The sequence below is a fragment of the Chrysemys picta genome, chromosome 1, assembly GCF_011386835.1.
Source record: "Chrysemys picta bellii isolate R12L10 chromosome 1, ASM1138683v2, whole genome shotgun sequence".
In the NCBI taxonomy this organism is placed as follows: domain Eukaryota; kingdom Metazoa; phylum Chordata; order Testudines; family Emydidae; genus Chrysemys; species Chrysemys picta.
The window spans coordinates 223,296,902-223,317,006 of NC_088791.1; the positions used below are offsets into that span (position 1 = coordinate 223,296,902).

Sequence of the window (20,105 nt, forward strand, 5' to 3'; positions counted from 1 at the left end):
AGGAATTGTGAGATAACGGTAGCTGATATTTGTTGTATATGTAAATCGAAGGAGGCCAGTTTATCATCTTGGATTATGTCTTAAGCATGGAGTTGGCCTCGATCCTAAAACACAGGTTATCCCATAGTGGTACAAGAAGCAAATTAGTAAGATTGGATGTGATAATCATCTTAACACATTGCAGGATTCCCCGTGTAGCTGTAAAGATTGGATTTTCCCGTAAGGGTTTCAGTAGCCTCTTAAAGTATATAAAAGGGAACCATGTGGCATAGCTAAGCTTTTTTTAATCTCAAACCAGGCTAATGTTTGTATAGAACTACTGAAGGGGAACCATCCTACAATATGACACATCATAGAGATCCAGATCTGGCAACCCCATACCTCCAGTTTCCCAGGATTTTTAAAGTGTCTTGTGTGACAAGCATGGCTGTTTTTTTTTTAATCTCATATAAATAGGCTTTTCATGCAATTTATACAAGCACAGAGCAAGGGAGAGAGCTTGAAAGGCAATAGGTGAATGATATAAGTCATCCTGGGACAGATCTTCATTTTGGCTATTTCTGTTCTCCCCAGTAAGGGGGATGCTTCCTCTCCACATCCTTGGAAATTTCTTTTAATCTATAGTCCATATTTATAGAAACAATTTTGGGAAGATCAGGACAAATTTTAAATAAATAAGCTAATTCCTTGTTTATTTGAAATAGAAAATGTTGAAACTGCGAAGGATCTGGTCTTTGGAATAAATCGCAAGCAGTTGATATAGCCAAGTTAATATGAAAACCAGAGATCTTTCAAAAAACATCAACTGCATTCAATAATGATGGGACTGATGAGGATGGATTCTTCCCAAAGATGTCATCAGCTTATAAACTGATTTTGTATTGTTTCCAGTTTAGAGTCATACCTTCAATGGCTGAATGCTGTGATGTGTATACTTTGCCAGTGGCTCAAGAGTGAGATGAGAAAGAAGAGGTGAGAGGAGACAGCCCTGTCGTGTCTCTTGACTAGAATCAAATTGGTTGTCTGATTTATATAAGGCTTGATAGAATCGCTTAAATTGATTATTTATATCTATTGGTTCAAGGATGGCACGAGAATCTTCTTGTAATAATAAGAAAAAAATAATGTTGTTGGCTAGTTCCAGCTTGCGCAAGTAGTTTACCTGCTTTATCTCCCCATTCATAATATCTTTGACCCTGTTGAGGGCAAATTCGATTTGGCTGGATAAGCATTCATTATATTTATATTTGGCATTTATTAGAGAATTTAGGAGGTTTTCATTATTTCAGTCAGTCTTATGCCCTTCTCTGCAACTCATCTATTTTCTTATCCAGAGAGCTAGTAATTTGAGCCTTTCTTCTTTTGAGAGGCATACTTTATCCATTCATCCCTCACAGTAGCTTTTAGAGCTTCCTGAAAGATGGTATCTGAGGTAACTGAGTGCTTATTTTCTTTTCTGAAGTTAGAAATGACTGAATCAACTGTGGAACAAAATTTTGCATCTTTTAGTAGCAGAGCATTCAGCTTCCTCCGAGACTATTTTAATGATGTGTAACCAGCATCTATGGTAGATATTAAGGCTGTCAATTAATCACTGTTAACTCAAGCAATTATCTCAAATCAAATTACCTCGATAAAAAAATTAATCACAGTTAAACAATAATAGAATACCAATTGAAATTTACTATAAATATTTTTCGATGTTTTTCTACATTTTCAAATACCCAAAAGATACCTGATTTGCCTGTTGTTGTGCTTTGAGGACTCACAAGTCACAGGATATTTGACTGAAAAGCAATCAATGAAGGTCTCTTCAGGCCTGAAGGAAACAGGTACCAGAACACACCAGGCGATGGACAAAAAAATAAAATCCATGAGCACCATGATCAAGTAAACATGTGACATTCAAAACTAGCAGGGAGGAGACCCAGGCACCAAAGACCCTGCGCTGAAGTCAACATAATTGGCACTGAGGACATAGTATCATAGAACTGGAAGGGACCTCGAGAGTCATCTAGTCAAGTCCCTTGCACTCATGACAGAACTAAGTATTATCTAAACTATCCCTGACAGGTGTTTGTCTAACCTGCTCTTAAAAATCTCCAATGATGAAGATTCCACAACCTTCCTAGGCAATTTATTCCAGTGCTTAACCACCCTGACAGTTAGGAAGTTTTTTCTTAATATCCAACCTAAACCTCCCTTGCTGCAATTTAAGCCTATTGCTTCTTGTTCTATCCTCAGAGGTTAAGAAGAACAACTTTTTCTCCATCCTCCTTGTAACAACCTTTTATATACTTGAAAACTGTTATCATGTCCCCTCTGAGACTCCTCTTTTCCATCATCTGCTCGTAAGCCAACACTATTGGCATTGAAGCAGGTGCCAAGTCCAGCAGCAAGAGAGGCTGCCTTGATAATTAAGTCAGAGACTGCAGGCAGAGCTCAATGCCTTTGCAGAGGGAAGACCACACATGGCCTCCAGGAAGAAAGCCACTAAGCCCCAAATGGAGTCGAGGGCTATTGACAAGGAGACACCTATCATCTCTTCACAGAGGGAAACTTCCCTACTGCTGACTGCACAAGTACTGATGTCAGCGTCAATATTGGCAGTGTCATTGTTGCCACCAGATGTGTCCCTGGAGGAATCCAGAAGGACCTCAGTTCTGAGACAATTACTGGTACTGATGTGCAGACCCAGTGTACCTTTGCGCTGCCTCTAAAGGGAAATCTACTCCTCCTGTCTATCACAGTGGCACATGTTCTTGCCTCCTTCCAGTAGAGAACCCTCTTTCCTGAGATCCACGGGTGAGACCACAGAAAGAACCAAGTGGCTTTCCTTACAGACCTCAGCCATAACCACACTGGAAATGACACTGGACTAGCCAGTGCCAGACCAGCCAGCCATATCCATATAGCATGCCATCATGACTTTATTGGGCTTAGTCAGGTCTACCCCCACACACTTCCAGGAGTCAATCTCCATTCCATTCCAGAAAGAAGCAGAGATTGTACTCACAAATGGCATCCCTAGCTAGACCACTGACACTGGGCAGAAGAGAATGCCAAGAATTGTCAGATATGGGACCTGAGGAGAAACAGCAATAACATCCTGTCTCACCATCCAAGGACTTTTACTGTTCATCACCCGATGAAGCAGTGACTCTATCAGTGCCAGTTGACTTCCTGTCATTTCAAAAATTACTTTATAAGAATCGCAGATACCAGAAATATACATGTCTGTCATACAAGAAAAATCTCATCAGTTGTTTGACATGCTGGCAACTTCAGGCCCAGCTATAATTGCCCTTCCAATAAATGAAGGACTGCTAAGGTCCTGGGCAAACACCTGCCACGACTATGATCCTAGGAACACCACAGTGCCAGATGGCAAGGGGTTCCCTGATATGTAACCATAAAACTCAGTTGGCCTGACCAGCTCACTGCAATTTGCATGCTGTTGTCATAATATTTAAAACATGTCTTGGAATATCATTGAAAACTAAGAACATGATGGCCACTAATATTACTATGAAATGTATGTAACAATGCTACATGTGAAATTATGGATACTCACTGATTTTATGTTCTGAAGTCTGCAAAAGGAGGCAAAACATTTTTCCAGACTAAGGAGAAAGGCAAACACCACTTTGTCTCAATTGCAAATTGAACTAGGCATGATCAGGGACTGGGACAATAGGCTACTTATTTGCATCAGAGATTGTAGGAAAATCATTTGCATTGGGGAAAAAAAAATCACAGGAGACTGCAAAATTAGCATGGTGTCAGCTCCCTGGTGGACATACAAAGCTGAACCCCCAGGATAGCTTTCTTACTTTGAAGACAAAGAAACTTTGGGGATAAAGGAACTGCTGAAAGCCTCTGGGATATCCATCACCTGGGAGAACAAAGAAGCCAGTGCTTTGTATCTAAGCTGGGTCATCCTGCTAAGCAACTTGGAGAATGTGACAACTTGGTGGGAGTAAGAAACTATGTTAGGCAAAACTGGATCTTGCTAGAATCAAGTTCTAGACACTAGAAAGCATGTTGTTATTGTTGTGTGTGTAATCCTTTCATATCTTGTTCACTCTTGCTTGAAATCACTTAATTCTATGCTCTTTGTTACTAAATTTATTCTTAGTTTTACTACAAACCATCTCAGTGCTGTGTATTAAGGTGGAGTGTATCACCCCAGTTATTCTAACGAACTGTTGTATGTACTGGCTCTTTGGATGGAGTGAACTTGGTGTTTCCTCCGCGAGTGTCTGTTAGAAGGACTGGACACTGCAGTGGAGATTATTTTGGGGAGACTCGGGACTGGAAGTGTTGTTGGCATCACTCTGTGAAGAGTAAGTGGACTAGTGAGATCATTGTGCTGTGAGCATTCCGCTGGAGTGAGCGCTCTGGGACAAAGCTGCACAGCACATTTTAGGGCAGGTGGTAACAGAACCCCTTACTAGTCTGAGTGAACCCTCAAAGCATCATAAGCATCCACCACAAAACGGTTGAAGAAGAGGTACCAAGTCACTCAAACAAGGGTCTGAGTACTTCTGTGCCTACCCCAGCCCAAACTCCTCAGCCATGTCAGCAGTGCAGGAGAAATCCAAGTCCAACAAAATCATCCCAAACAATAAGGGCCCAGAAAGCTTGATTATTCATGAGGATTATTCATGAGGATATCGTATTCCTCTGCCTCCCTTCAGCTACAGGTGGAAAATTATCAGGCCCATCTGGCTTTTTCTTTTTTCTTTTTTTTTTTTTGCGCCTAGGAGAGGGTGACACGCTTTCTGTTAAAGCTCCCACCTGATAACAGCCAAAAGCTCAAAGAGAGAATCAGAAAGGGACAGTTAGTAGCCCAAATGCTCCACAATGCTTCAGACACCGTGGCCAGATCCATGGCGGAGATGACGTAAAGAGCTTCCTGGCTTCAGACATCAGTTATTCCCAGAGAAGTGCAAGCCCTTTGAAGGCATGGACCGATTCAGCGAGCACAGAGATAACCCTGTACGCTGCTTAAAGACTAAGGCTATCTTCAGTTGTGCCAAGTTTATGGTGGCTCAACTAGCAGAGGCCCTCTTAGGCAGACTGGACATCTGGCTATTTTAGAAGTTTTCAGGACCTCCTCTAGTTCCTTCAATGTCCGATGGTGGCGGTAGCAGGGGATGAGGTTAGTGGGGCTGCCAAGTGGAAGAGGGCAGCTGCCAGATGGGGCTCCGAGGAGCAGGCTGCCGGGGAAGTGTTCCTGCCTTCTCCCCAGCTGCTCCCCACCCATGGCACAGGTAAGATTGTGGCAATGGCTCAGAGTTTCTCCTGGTGGCACTGTCAGCACTGGTGGGACTTCAACCCCACATAGGCTCTGCTGCCTGGGCAGCTCCTGGCTTCTGCTCCAGATGCCACTTCAATGGCAAGAAGCTAATCTGAAAAGGTGTGGGGGGCAGACTGGGGGATGTGGGGTTTGCTGGGAGCCAGACAGGAGGTGCAGACTGGGATGGCAGAGTGTAGGGGACCAAGCAGGGGGTGCCTGGGTCTCATTCTGGTTGAGCTGAGCAGCTCCAGGGGATGGGTTGCAGGACGCACCCAGCCCTGGGCAGGGGATGCGGAGGCCAGGGGAGGGTTGAGGAGGAAGGATGGGGAGAAGGTCCCCAGCCCCAGGGGTAAAGTGGGAGGCTAGAGGATGAGTAAGCTGGTGAGGGGGGCCTTGACCTATTCTTAGATCAGGGCCCTCCAGGCCTTTGTTACAGGACTGAGTGGAATCAAAATTCCTTAAGGGCCTCCTGCATACTTGCCCACCTGTTAGAGAACTTACTCAACATTATCGTCCTAAAATTCATAGAACCTCCTTTTAGGCAGCTGCTGGATTGCTCAGCATATCATCCTACCCTCAAGAGGGTTTTTCTGGTTGCTCTCTCCATGGCACTGAGGGTCAGTGAGTTTTGAAGCCTTCGTGGCTTAGACTCCTCACACATCCTTTCATAGAGACAAGGCAGTGCTCAGACCACACCCTACATCCCGGTGGTCTCAGACTTTCACTTAAAATCAGTCAACTTACTGGCCTTCTTCCCCAAACCACATTCAATACAGGAAGAAAAGAAGCTAACATGCTTTGGGCATTTCAAGAGCCTGGCTCTATTATGTTAACAAGACCACACCTTTTAGACTATCTCTCCACCTCTTTTGTGGCCATATCTGGCACATTGAAAGGTCAAGTCAGAATCCCTGATCATGTACTGTGTTGTATATCTGCCATCTATCAGATAGCTGGCAAGACCTCTCCCTCTGAATGTCAAGGCACAACCCGACAGCATCTTCAGCCTGCTTCAGAAATCTCTGAGATCTGCAAGGCAGCAACACGGAGTAACCCTCTGATATTTGTTCGACATCATTACCTTGACATGGCAGCCAGCCATCTGATGCGAAGCTTGGGAAAGCCATTCTTTTATCATCATTTGATGAATGCAGCAGAAACTTCTCATTCCCACCCTCCTGAGTTCATACTGGTACTGTTTGCCAGTCACCTACAGTGGGATCCACACTAGCATTTGAAGAAAGAATAGGTTCTTTGCCTAAGGGGGGACTGGTTCTTTAAGATGTTGTAGTCTGTATGGATCCCACAACCTATTCTCTGTACAAAATCTTCAGCAACAAAGGCTTTGAATTGCAAAGGAACATGAGGAGGTACAGGGCTTGTGTGTGGCCCCAATGGACACTGCTATTCAAAAGACTCCTATTTTGAGCACACAAGGGGCATATGCAGTTACAGTGAGTACTGACTACATCTCGAAGAAGCACAATTACTGTCGTGTGAGTAACCATTTTTTAGTTTTCCTTCTGATCCTGAAAAAAACCACACACCACTATCTATGCCTCAGCTGCTGCCACATATGTGGTTATAGAAAACATCAAAATAACTCTTCTAGCCTCATTTTCATCAAATCTAGTGTTTATTTTGTTTACAGTCAAAGGCATACACATGTCTGGAACGTAATGGCACTGTGATTTTCGTGGTCTTTATCAGAATATTCCAAACACCCTTGATGTGAAGGCTTTTTTGCTGGAAATCTTACAAGAATAGACGTTTCATGAGATTTCTGATCTTTTTAAATTCTGGTTGGGTTGGAAATATTTGATGACAGCCTTTTCATGTTGCTTAGTCACTTATCAATCTGCTCCCAGTAGTGGTGCAGAAGCATGTAAAATGACAATATTTTAAAAACTAACACAGACACTTTCCAAGCTCAGAAAAAGTTTGATTGGATTTTCTCTTCAGGCAGATGTTGGTGTCATTTGACCCAAACTGGTTCAACTACTCTGGCTTAATGGAGAGGTCTTCACAAAATTCTTAGGTAGCCTGTATAAGTTGGTTTATTTTTGTACTGACCTTTTTTTAAACCTGCTCTGAAACTGTCTCTAAATCCAGATTTCCTGGTTACAGAAAAATGTCAATAAGATCTAGAAAACAAATAAAAAAACAAAGCCTGTGGCACACTTGAAATGGGAGATGACCGTTCCTTTCTCCAGCCCCAATTTAGAATAAAGTTGTAGATCTATTCGGAGGGCAAGCTGATTAATATCACATATTTCCAAAGGCACAGTTTGTCATAATTGATAAAATCAGTGTTGCATTTAGACTAGAAAAAATCTGAAAGCGTTTTATTCCAATTTTCTAGAGAATGCTAGTTTGTGCCTCACATAGTATCAGACAGACATAAAAGGGAAGAAGTTTGACCTCACAGCACACATCCAGTCTCATCATCCAAAGAGACAAACGAGAAGAAAATGCCTTTTTGTTGCTGATTATCATTCATTATCCCTTATATTTCCATTACATTGTTCTCATGTGTTGGTGTCTCAGTGCATTGATAAGAAGATAATTTTTATACCATGAGCTAATTGTCCTATTTGGATAAGTTTAAAAACAAGTTCTTAAAATGAACTTTAAGAAATGTCTTAGAAAAGTAGATAATTTACACATTAAGCCATTAAGGAAATTGAGGGACACAGTCTCTTTTGATGGTTATGGAAATATTGTGTGGGCACAAATAAAGAATAACATTGGGAAACTGAATTACAATGATATCAATTGTTTTATGAAAATGATTCACTCAGCTATTATTTTTTTAAGCCTAGTCTCAAGCTATGATAATGGTTAGGCTTCTGGTGTTCTGAGACCACTCTGCTGATCATGCTGACTAATACTGTCTCAGTTTCCTTGCACTCTCAGCCTCTCTGTTGTTTCTTGTCTTGTACTTAGATTGTCAGTGCCTCGTGACGGGGACCATGTTTCTGACAGGAGGGCTCCTATGCAGACCCAACCACAAGTTAAAGCTGCCAACCTCTGATGAACTCCAGAGGGAGAGCTGTGCTCCCATGAGGCAAATCTTGCTAGGAGACCACAAAACACTTTTTGGCTCAGAGATGTGAATTACACAAGTGCTAGTAGGTGTGAGGTTAGCCCTGTGAGTTCACTCTTTGCCAAATTAAGGTTGAGTTAGCAGCAGAAGATTGGCTGTAATTGAGTTGCCCATTGTGTTATAATTTGGCGATTTACCAAACATCTGCTAAGGACTTTGAAACCACCACAACCATTTTGCTTATGACCTAAACCACAATTTGACTCAAGTCTCTGAATAGCAAGTCTAGGCAGCCTCTCAGAGAGCAGAACTCTTTCCAAGACAGTTCTCAGTTGTAGGAGAACTAAAACAGCTGCCCTAATTTCTCCCATTGCTCTGAGGAGCACCCATTTTTCTCTACATTCCCACTCACTTTGAAGCCCAGCCTAGCAGTCATCTTTCTATTTGGAAAAGATTTGAGGTGCTCCCTGAAGAGCCCGTTAGTCAGCAAGATGGATCACTGTATTGAGGCAACATGGGACAACCCTGTTTCCTGAGGGGCCTGGGTGTGTTGCAACTTACTTCTAAAGCATTCCTAACTCCTACCAGATCACAGAGCAAGAAAGAGACCTCTGGCTACTGTGACCACTCATTGATGGAAACACAGGCCACTACTGTTACCTTGTCCTTCCATAGAATCATAGAATATCAGGGTTGGAAGGGACCTCAGGAGGTCATCTAGTCCAACCCTCTGCTCAAAGCAGGACCAATTCCCAACTAAATCATCCCAGCCAGGATGTCAAGCCGGGCCTTAAAAACCTCCAAGGAAGGAGATTCCACCACCTCCCTAAGTAATGCATTCCAGTGCTTCACCACCCTCCTAGTGAAATAGTGTTTCCTAATATCCAACCTAGACCTCCCGCACTGCAACTTGAGACTATTGCTCCTTGTTCTGCCATCTGCCACCACTGAGAACAGCCGAGCTCCATCCTCTTTGGAACCCCCATTCAGGTAGTTGAAAGCAGCTATCAAATCCCCCCCCCCATTCTTCTCTTCTGGAGACTAAACAATCCCAGTTCCCTCAGCCTCTCCTCATAAGTCATGAGCTCCAGACCCCTAATCATTTTTGTTGCCCTCCGCTGGACTCTTTCCAATATTTCCACATCCTTCTTGTAGTGTGGGGCCCAAAACTGGACACAGTATTCCAGATGAGGCCTCACCAATGTCGAATAAAGGGGAATGATCACGTTCCTCAATCTGCTGGCAATGCCCCTACTTATACAGCCCAAAATGCCGTTAGCCTTCTTGGCAACAAGAGCACACTGTTGACTCATATCCAGTTTCTCGTCCACTGTGACCCCTAGGTCCTTTTCTGCAGAACTGTTACCTAGCCATTCGGTCCCTAGTCTGTGGCAGTGCATAGGATTCTTCCGTCCTAAGTGTAGGACTCTGCACTTGTCCTTGTTGAACCTCATCAGGGTTTTTTTGGCCCAATCCTCTAATTTGTCTAGGTCCCTCTGTATCCGATCCCTACCCTCTAGTGTATCTACCACTCCTCCCAGTTTAGTGTCATCTGCAAACTTGCTGAGAGTGCAGTCCACACCATCCTCCAGATCATTAATAAAGATATTAAACAAAACTGGCCCCAGGACCGACCCTTGGGGCACTCCACTTGAAACCGGCTGCCCCGTTTGTTTAGTTTATTTTATCTGTCACACATTTTCTACATCTTAGATTGGGAGAACTGTTTTCCAGTTATCAGTTTGTATAGAGCCTGTTTAGAGTCCTTAGGCAGTGCAGAAATAAAAATGATTATTTTGTTATGATAATAATAATAGGACTAGAGTCAGACCTTGTCTCTTGTATGGCAGCAGGGAACAATATCATGTAGCCAAAGCACAAAGCCATACCAGTCTGTTTTAAGTACATTTCTTAGTATAAAATAGCAATGTTGTAAAATGTTGTTGTAAAATGATATTTTAAGGCTATAAAATATTAGGTTGAAAGTAACAGTTAAGGCCCCAATTCAGCAGGGAATGTAGGCTCAGACATAACTTTTTAAGTTCATGAGTAGTCCCATTGGCTTCACTGGTACTTAAAGTCAGTTAGGCATGTGCTTAATTAAGTACCATGAAGTGAATAGGCCCTATGTAGCCTGCAAATATAATAAGATAATGTATCAATATTTCAGAAAGGGGATCAGAAAAACATAGAAAATGAACTAGCGTTTTTAATAGTCTTGGACATGTTTTCCAGAAATTTTGAAATACATTTTCCACTTTAATAATTTTGTATAAGCTATAAAAATTGGATATGTGTTCAAAAGAATTTTAAAATTTTTCTAGTTTCAAAGAAAAGAGAAATCTGTGTTCATTGAGTAAGGGATCAAAAAGGAAAAGTTTTGGAACCATTTTATTATTCTTATAATTTTGGTGGATGCATGTTAATTTCCCCCCCTGTCTTAAACAAACTTGGCACTAAATAAAACATTGTTGGCTATATTTAGCCCTAGTGTGACTCCCCTGATGTCTGGAGAGTTACACTATAGATGAATTTGGTCCTATAGGCTAATTTAATCAGTGATATAAATGGTGATAGAAATTACACATTGAGTGGAAGCTAGTCAGAAATCCTGTTTAAGCGATAAAGTAATTAACCTAAGCACCAGCCAACCATGACGTAAGTGAGCATTGACATAAAAAAAGTTGCACCCTTTTATACCAAGATTGAGTTTTACCCTAATTTGCACCAGTTTGGGATTCCTTGCTTTGTCAAAAGGAATTTCAATCCATCTAGTCAAGTAGAAGTCAGAAGAAGGGCAGGGTTGTGGTTAGAAAATAGTACAATTGGTTAAAAGCAGTTCTGCAGAGGTGCAGGATGACAAAAGTGACCAGTAGGAACACGCGTCAGGAGACCAAGTCACAGGTGGTCATGTCTAGTGGTCAGAGCCAAAGTCAAAACCAAATCCAAGGGTCAAGACAAAGTCAGAACCAGCAACCAAGGCCAAGGTTCAGAACTGTAGTCAGAGTCCAAATGCCAGAGCCAAGGGTAAAGACTGAGTCAGAGCCAGGAATCAGAGCCAAGGGTGAGAAATGAATTACCAGGAGTCAGGGAAACCAGGGCTGGTTCCAAGGCAGCAGCAAGGCTGGAACTGGACTGGAATACAGCCAAGTGCAGGGCAGGGTCCAGGCTTGAAGCAGGGCAGGAATAGGACTTGGAGTGAGGCAAGCACATGGAGGCAGAGAAGCTGCAGACAGGGGCATTGAGTAGCCACAAAACCTCTACAGTTGCTGGCCTTAAGGGCAAGCCACCTGACTGCCTGAGCCAATCATGGCTCTGCTGTGGCCCAGTTGCATTGACTGACAGCCTGACAACTGAGCAGGCAGAGCTGTGGGCGCTCATTTCTGACAGCAAGTAAAACAGATTATTGTTATTAACATCTCTAATGCACACACCATTGAAAACAGGCCCACATCTCCACTTCACCTATGTCAGGGCAGACATCTCCAGCACTCAGCGGCACCACTTAGGCCCCCTCCTCAGGGTTATTGGACCAAACAGCATTTCAGTATTGAAAATACATTTAAGTATTATAAACCTCTATTAATGTTTAAGCCTATGGTATAAGTGGCTAAACCTTGATTGTTCTGGTAATAAAATCTGGGTTTTGTACCCTACAGTTAGGCTGAGGGGCATAAAGCTGTTCACATAAGAGGGAACTTTGTAAAATTGGCCCTGATCTAATAACGTGTTTAAGCATGTGCTTAAATTTAAGGACAAGGGACTATTAATGTGCTTAAAGGTCGATACATGTTTAAATGCTTTGCTGGATTAGGGTCCTTTTTGTAATCTCCGGGCAAGGAGCTGTCAGTTTACTTGTCTGTAAATTTCATTCTTGTTGCACTGTATAAATACTATAATGTAAAGATGAGATACAACAGTCTACCCTCCATTTCCTTAAGCATTGTGTTCTATAGTTTAAAATTCAAGCATTATAAAGAACAATGTCTACACTGTATATTCCTTCTGTCAACTAGTGATACACTCTGAAGCAGGGCCGGCTCCAGGCACCAGCTTGCCAAGCAGGTGCTTGGGGTGGCCACTCCGGAGAGGGGCGGCACTGTCCAACTATTCGGAGGCAATTCGGCGGACGGTCCCTCACTCCCGCTCGGAGCCAAGGACCTCCCGCCGAATTGCCACTGCAGATCGCGATCGGGATCGCAGCTTTTTTTTTTTTTTTTTTGTGCCGGTTGGGGCGGCAAAAACCCTGGAGCCAGCCCTGCTCTGAAACAACCATTGTTATACTTCTGGTTTCTCGTATGTAGAATATATAAAAAAGAGCTGCTTGAAAAGTGGTATTCTTCCCACCCACCTTGGAAAATTTTGAGTTTAAACTGAAAAACTGAAAATCCAAAAACTTTTTGACTGAAATAAAAGAAAAGAAAAAACCTTTTCTGTTTTTTGGGGCACTTGGGGTGTGTGTGGTTTTTTTTTTGTTTGTTTTTTTTTGTTTTTTTTTTTGTTTTTTTACACAAAGTTGAAATTTTGCAGAGAGAGCAAACATTTTCCATGGACATTTTTTATGTTCCTCCCTGCCGCCCCCCCCCAATCACCACCAGTTTTCCATTAAAAAACAGTTTTGACAAAAAAATTTGACCAATCCTAAGACCCCTCTCTCTCTCTCTCTCTCTAATCACAATTATTTTAACACTATTTTGTTACTGAGAAGAATCTCAAACACACCTAATATATTAAATCATTGATCTTTTTCATGGGCTGTTGTGTATAAGCTGTGATAATAAGCTACATAAGTGTTCTTTATTTGAACCCTACTTAGGGCTTCATACTGTGAGGGCTAAGCACCCAGGGAAGGATGGTGAGGGCTCTCAGCGCTCACTGATGTCAACTAGAGTTAAGGTTACACAGCACCTGACAGGCCCTATTTGACTTTGGTTAGAAATAGTGATGAGTTTGTCTGTACAGTGATACATTATTCAAGAGTCCAGACAGAGCTTTTTCATATCCATATTTCACAAGGTCCAGAAGAGAGAAAATAAACAGAACAAAATTTATGAAACAAAATGAAAAATGCAAAAAAATTTTTAGAAATGATCATTTTAAATTAAAAATAAAATGAAAAAGACCAGAATTTTCTAACTAAGGTGACTTACTCTTCAGGTGAATGCATCGCGACAAGAAACCAAGCTGACCGAGGAATGTGACCTGCTCATTGAAATAATCCAACAGAGACGACAAATTATTGGAACCAAAATAAAGGAAGGGAAGGTAAGAGCTCCTCCCCCGATAGTTCAAATGGGTCAGCAGTGTTTCTTCATGCTCTGTAACTTCCGTGATTTCTTGACTTAATGTGCTATTAATACACACTTACAAGAATCCTTGGATACTCCTTGCCATCTGTGACTTTTAGGTGAACGAAGATGTTGTCTGTTGTCTGCATAGGGTAAACATTCAGTCATCGCTTAAAACTTATTGAGTGTTATTTAGTGTTAATCTAATCTTACGCAATTTTGGTGTTTAAGGGGTTTTTTTGTGATATAATATGATTTTTAAAAATCAAATAATTTATATAATATTTTCCAACAGGGATGTGATTTCACTTAGCAAAAGATATAAATAAAATGAGGGACTAAAAAAACTTTCACTTTATCAGAAATCTGAAGGCATTTGCCCATAGCAAGAATTTACTGTATCACAGAATTTGCTCTCCAGTCATCTGCATTAATATTTTATTCCGTATCAACCTAAATTATTTATTAAAGACATTTATACAAAATAACTCTACAGACAAGAGCAATTACTTTCAAGATAACACTTTTTTAAAGCCTGTAATGGGGAACTTTAACTTGGATTTTACAGAAAGTGGTATGAGATTTTTTACTATCTAAAAATATTGAGAATATAAGTTCAATGCCATTGCTTTCCTAATAACTGCAGGACAGTGATTGTTAGTGTCAACCTAATGAATAAGGCAAATCTCGGATATACATTCAAGTTTAAAATCTAGCTACCTGCTAAATTAAGGAACATCTTAGTTTTAGATCATTATTCTTGTTTCTTTTGGAGCATGGCATTTATTCTTTAGCTGCTAAAGGAGCTGGAAGAGTGAAACATAAAGTCTTCTTGTGTGGGAAAAGCTCAAACAAGGAATAAAGTCAAGGGCAGGTTAAATGGTTCACTTAGCTGTCAAGATATTCCAATTAACTTGAAATAAAAAAGGCTGTAGGCAAGGGCTGACTTCAACATGTTTGAAGACCATAGTTCCCATTCGTTATTTGACAGAGCTTGAAGTTCTTCATAATGTTAACAAAATACATCTCCCTTCAAGATGTAGTAAGCCAGCCTTCTGCATAATCTTCTTGGCTGTATTTCTGCGTACATTGAGACCAACCCTACTGCCGTCAAAGTTCATGGCAAACTTCCTATTCATTGGGAGCTGCCCATTATGCATATAGATTTCATCTTTAAAAGATCCTACACCAGCTTCTGATCTCAATTACACCAATGAAAACTTGTAGATTTCATTAGTTACTTTGGATTTTGTCCAGTGTAACTAGGATCAGACTCTGCCCCATTCTTTTTTCTGTTAAAAAAAAAATCAGACTTCTAATAACCCCGTAAATACTTGAAAAATATCTGGCTCCTTCCTAAAATCTGCATCACTTGCACGCTCTGGATTGTTTTGATGAGGCTCTTCATTACTGACAAAGTTGCTGCTGCTGATTTGTTTTTAAGAAATATTTTAAAACAAATATTAAAGACCTGTTTGTGCCCAGCCCCCTGCATGAGAATGTGAGGCCACAAGAAAGCCTCCAGAGGCCAGGCACAATGGGAGTCCTTGCACAATACTGGAAAAGTTTCTACCTGTTTTCCAACAATGATGCAACAGCTATACCAGTACTACCAACTGGTATAGACAGGGGTCAGGGATTTTTATCAACATGCCATGAAAACCTGCCCAAAGCTGCTGGAAAACAAGTACAAAATGTACTAGTTTAGGTCTACCCAAGGAGCCCAGAGATAGAGTTACCACCTATATCTGCTAGCCTCTGCTAATGGGTCAAGGCAGGGGTGGAGCCAGGTCCTGTCCCTCCCTCCTTCGCACTGAGCAGCGAAGCCATCGAACAGAGTGCATGTTGTACCCTCTTTATCATCAGCTATTCAAAGGAGATCTAGGAGGCACAATACTGCCAAACTCCCCTTTGGCCTGTGACTGTGGCTAGAGAGCTATGGACTCCAGACTGGAGCTCCAGCTGTTATAAGGATGAGGGCTCTGACATGGGACTGTAGCTATGTGCAACAGCTAGCCCTTAATGCACTGTTGTATACTTGTGTAATCACGTGAAGTGTACTTAACTGAATTAGGCATTTAAATGTCAAACAGATGAGACGTGTTAAGTATAGAGGACATTCCTGCAGTAGGGGAAGGGAGGTTCTTCCTTTCCAGATTTATCATCTATTGTTTATATAAAGAAGCTGAAAAATACTAGTTCAGACATTGGGCCTGCCAACCAGGAAAGTGTCCTCTGGTGCCTAAAGTGCATTGTGTAACATTTGTTCAGTTAATTACTTGGTTTGTTAATGAATACCACAGTAAAGAGTTGAACAAAACTTGCATGTTCAGGCAGTGAACGTGTCACTGCCTAGGGCAGTATATGCCGAAAAGCTGTCTCTTCATGAACGCACACATAGAGCATGTCTTGCTCTGCACAGAACAATCATATGTACAGTATCTAAACAAATGGCTCCTTTCCTAGCTATCTACCTACCCCCGTACAGCGTGTTCATGAGAAACAATCAATTAAATGAGGGCTGGATTGTGCCCCTTTCCTCATATGAGTTACCTACTGGCTTCAGTGGGACTCCTCTTGTGAGTAAGTGCTCACCAATGTGAGTAATGGTTGTGCAATCTAGTCCTTAATGTTTTGCGAGGGCGGGGAGATGCTGTTTGGTTGATTATATCAATAGTGAATTATGCTGAAAGTATATTATGATCTTTTTTTCTTTGAAGAGCAGGTAACAAATGTTTGTTTCATTCAAATACTCAACAATAGTAGCAGCCAACCACTGTGAATATGCTGTAGCAGTAGATCACATTAGGAACCAGCCAGAACATTAACATCGTCACAATTTGTACGTTTCTGTAGCAAATTATTTTCATTCATTGCTTGTGTTTTGTGGGAAAACATCAATGTTAAAGATTTTCAGCCTTGTTCAACACTGACCTTGTCATAACTATAAAGAGAAGGGTAACAGCCCTCCTGTGTACAATACTATAAAATCCCTCCTGGCCAAAGACTCCAAAATCCTTTTACCTGTAAAGGGTTCAGAAGCTCAGGTAACCTGGCGGACACCTGACCCAATAAGGGGACAAGATGGTGGGGGGAAGGCTTTTGTTTGTGCTCTTTGTTTTGGTGGTGTTCGCTCTTGGGACTAAGAGGGACCAGACATCAATCCAGGCTCTCCAAATCTTTTCTGAACAAGTCTCTCATATTTCAAACTTGTAAGTACAGCCAGGCAAGGCGTGGTAGTTTTATCTTTGTTTTCTCAGCTTGTAAATGTACCTTTTACTAGGGTGTTTACCTCTGTTTGCTGTAATTTTGAACTTAAGGCTGGGGGGGGGTCCTCTGGGCTCTTTAAGTTTGATTACCCTGTAAAGTTATTTTCCATCCTGATTTTACAGAGATGATTTTTACCTTTTTCTTTAATTAAAAGCCTTCTTTTTAAGGACCTGATTGATTTTCCCTGTTTTTTAGATCCAAGGGGGTTGGATCTTGATCCACCAGGAGTTGGTGGGAGAGAGGAGGGGGGATGGTTAATTTCTCCTTGTTTTAAGATCCAAGGGGTTTGGATCTGTATTCACCAGGGAATTGGTGAAGAATCTCTCAAGGCTACCCAGGGAAGGGAATTAGCACATTGGGAGTGGTGGCAGCGGACCAGATCTAAGCTGTTAGTTAAGTTTAGAAGTTTTCATGCAGGCCCCCACATCTGTACCCTAAAGTTCAGAGTGGGGAAGGAGCCTTGACAGACCTTTTAAAAATTTCCTAAAAGGAATATTTTATTTTTGCTTGTGGATTCAGTTGTCCTAAAACAAATTAATATGTACCCTCACCTCCACTCAGGATGCAGTCAGTTATCTGGCAGCAGAACGAGCAACTACAATGTTTATTATTTAATTAATGAGACTCTTAGAGTTTGTGTTAACTTTAGTATACAATTATGATCTTTCTACTAATCCACTTAATCATTAATTTCCTGATTTTATACATAGCCAGGGCTTAATGTGCTTCTGAGGTCCAAAGTTATTACATTTCCTTCCTTTTTTCCCCTCCTGTTGGAACTATGTGGTGGTGGTGGTGATGATTTTATAGAAATAGGAAGGATTCCCAGAGCTTTCAGGAACTAAGAGGCATCAGGAGCCAACATTGTCTCTAAAAGGCAGATTGATTGGTCCCCTCCCTAGCCTTCCAGCTAATGGTACTTTCCAGGACCATGTCATATCTCGTGTGGATCTCCTGACTGGCTACTTCCTTGCTACGTATAGCAGAAGCACAGTCAATTCTCCCTTTATAGCTGTGCTTCTGAGTAGCCAAATTCATTCCACACAACAGGTTAGGATCTGAACAAACATATAATAAAATAAAAAGGATGAACATTTATTTATTGTTCGTAAACATGAACTAACCCCCTTAGTCAAGTTTTGTTCTCAGGTCATTTTTGTGTATACCAATTTGGGACTAAACGAAAAGTAACGAATTTTGTAAACTGCTCTTAACACATTTTTCATCACTTCAGGGAAATGGTTATCAAAATACCTTTTAGTTATCATGTAAGCAGAAAGTGCCAGGAAATGACGTTCTTGCTGAAGGAAAATTGGCTAGCTGTGCTTGTTTTGGCTCCCCTCTGTTGTTTCCAGTGTGGAAAAAGTTGAGGTAGAAAGAACAAATCAGTCCTCTTGTAAAATAGCCCATAGCTTTTACTTGGCTGATGTGGCCTATGAGTGAAGCAGGTTGAAAAGAGGCTCCTTCTCCTCAGTTAACCCACTGATGTTAACACCCCATTTGCACTATGGCCATGAGCACAAAGTGTAAACGCTAATGTGATTTGTGAGCATGTGGATATGACTATTTTCTTATGCTTTTGTTCAAGGTGGTGAGACTGAGAAAACTGGCTCAGCAGATTGCAAACTGCAAACAGTGCATTGAACGCTCTACGTCTCTCATCTCTCAGGCCGAACAGTCTCTGAAGGAGAATGATCATGCGCGCTTCCTGCAGACGGCTAAAAATATCACTGAGAGGTAAAGGCATGGACTGCTAGGGAATTTCCTCCTGGCAGATGCAAGAGCTTACAGTTAGGGTGGTTGATTGGTTATGATTGCCCTCTTGTCTTTCTTGTCTTGCTGTAGGTGCCTTCAAAGAATAAAGGGGGGCTGAATTGCTTTATTCTACACTAATGAACATTGGTATTGCCTTGAAATGTCAAGGGCCTTTCTATAATATTGAATCAAAACATATTTAAAAGAGGAAAGACACATGAGGATGGAACTTTTAGGTATTGTTTCATCATCCATAGATGAAGAAGGTGGCATAGTTATACATGGAGATTGATAAATACTAATTGGTAGTTTGGCTATAAATACAGCTCTAATTAGAGCTGGCCAGAAACTGTGATTCCCCGTTCTATGGGAAATTGCAAATTTAAAAGAAAAAAAATCCGAAGTGAAAAGAAAAATGAACTTTCCTGAAGGATCGACATTTCAAACTGTTTCTGAGGCTCCCTAAGCTGCCAAAAAACCCAGTGGCCCACCAGGTGAGGAACCAGGCAGCTTTCAGCCTGGGAGCCAGAGAACTTGGGGAACCTGGGAACCAGCATTCCCAGGGCTTTTGAGCTGCTGAAGGCTGGGGAGCCTGGAAACCCAGGCTGCCAAGGAACAGGAAGCCTGTGAGCTCAGGAGCCAGGGCGCATAAGGCCTCAGGCTCCTGGCTTCCTATTCGCCTGCCAGGCGTGCCACGAGACGCGGAAGCCTGGGCTGCTGAAGAGCCACAAGCCTTGCAGACTGGGCTCCGGGGCAGCCAGCCAAGGAGCTTCATGGGTGGGATGGCAGTAGATGAGACAGATTTTCAGTGGAACCCTGCCTGGATTCTGCTGGAATTTCATTAAAATCTACATGTTCCCATGAAAATGTCTAATTAGGTGTCGATTCTCTATTGAGATGGGGGGGAAGCAAAGTAGCTGTATCTATGATAATATGGAGTCTACAGTATAACGAAAAAAGAAGTGGAGCTCCTATTTGGAGCTTGTCTTTCTACTAATATTTACATCTTTGTCCAACTGTTTTTTGTTTGTTTTTTGGGGGGGGTATGGGGTCACTTTGTCTTCACATACAGCTAGTATAAGTGCTGGCCTAGTCTAAGTCATAAGGATCTGTGGTGTTATTTATTTTATTTTTTACTCTGCCTCTTTGAGACACCCTCTGCAGGTGACTGAAATCCCAAAACAACTCCTTTATCCCTCAGAGCTTTCTTTACTTCATCTCTGATATAAACCAGTGGCATACACTGGAGTGTTGGGCGTAGATTTGGAATGTCAGTTTATTCCTGAGTAAAAAATTAAGCCCAGAACCTACAAAGACTATTACATGTCCTTAACTTTACGTATTCTGAGTTAGTCCTATTGACATCAATGGATCTACACACCATGTGTAAATTTTACCATGTGTAATAGAATTTTCAGCCATGGAACCTAAATTTGATTTAAGG

General features: G+C 41.7%; 1 protein-coding gene across 16 annotated transcripts in view; it reads left to right on the plus strand.

Moving 5' to 3' along the window:
* The window catches only part of MID1 (midline 1), a 318,999-nt gene that overhangs the window by 267,124 nt on the left and 31,770 nt on the right, over positions 1–20,105 (plus strand). For all 16 annotated transcript variants that reach the window (XM_065580671.1, XM_008167184.4, XM_024104287.3 and 13 more), the window contains 2 exons: positions 13,506–13,613; positions 18,495–18,643. In XM_065580671.1, the coding sequence (XP_065436743.1) occupies positions 13,506–13,613; positions 18,495–18,643 (257 nt within the window). The remainder of the gene's footprint in view (positions 1–13,505; positions 13,614–18,494; positions 18,644–20,105) is intronic.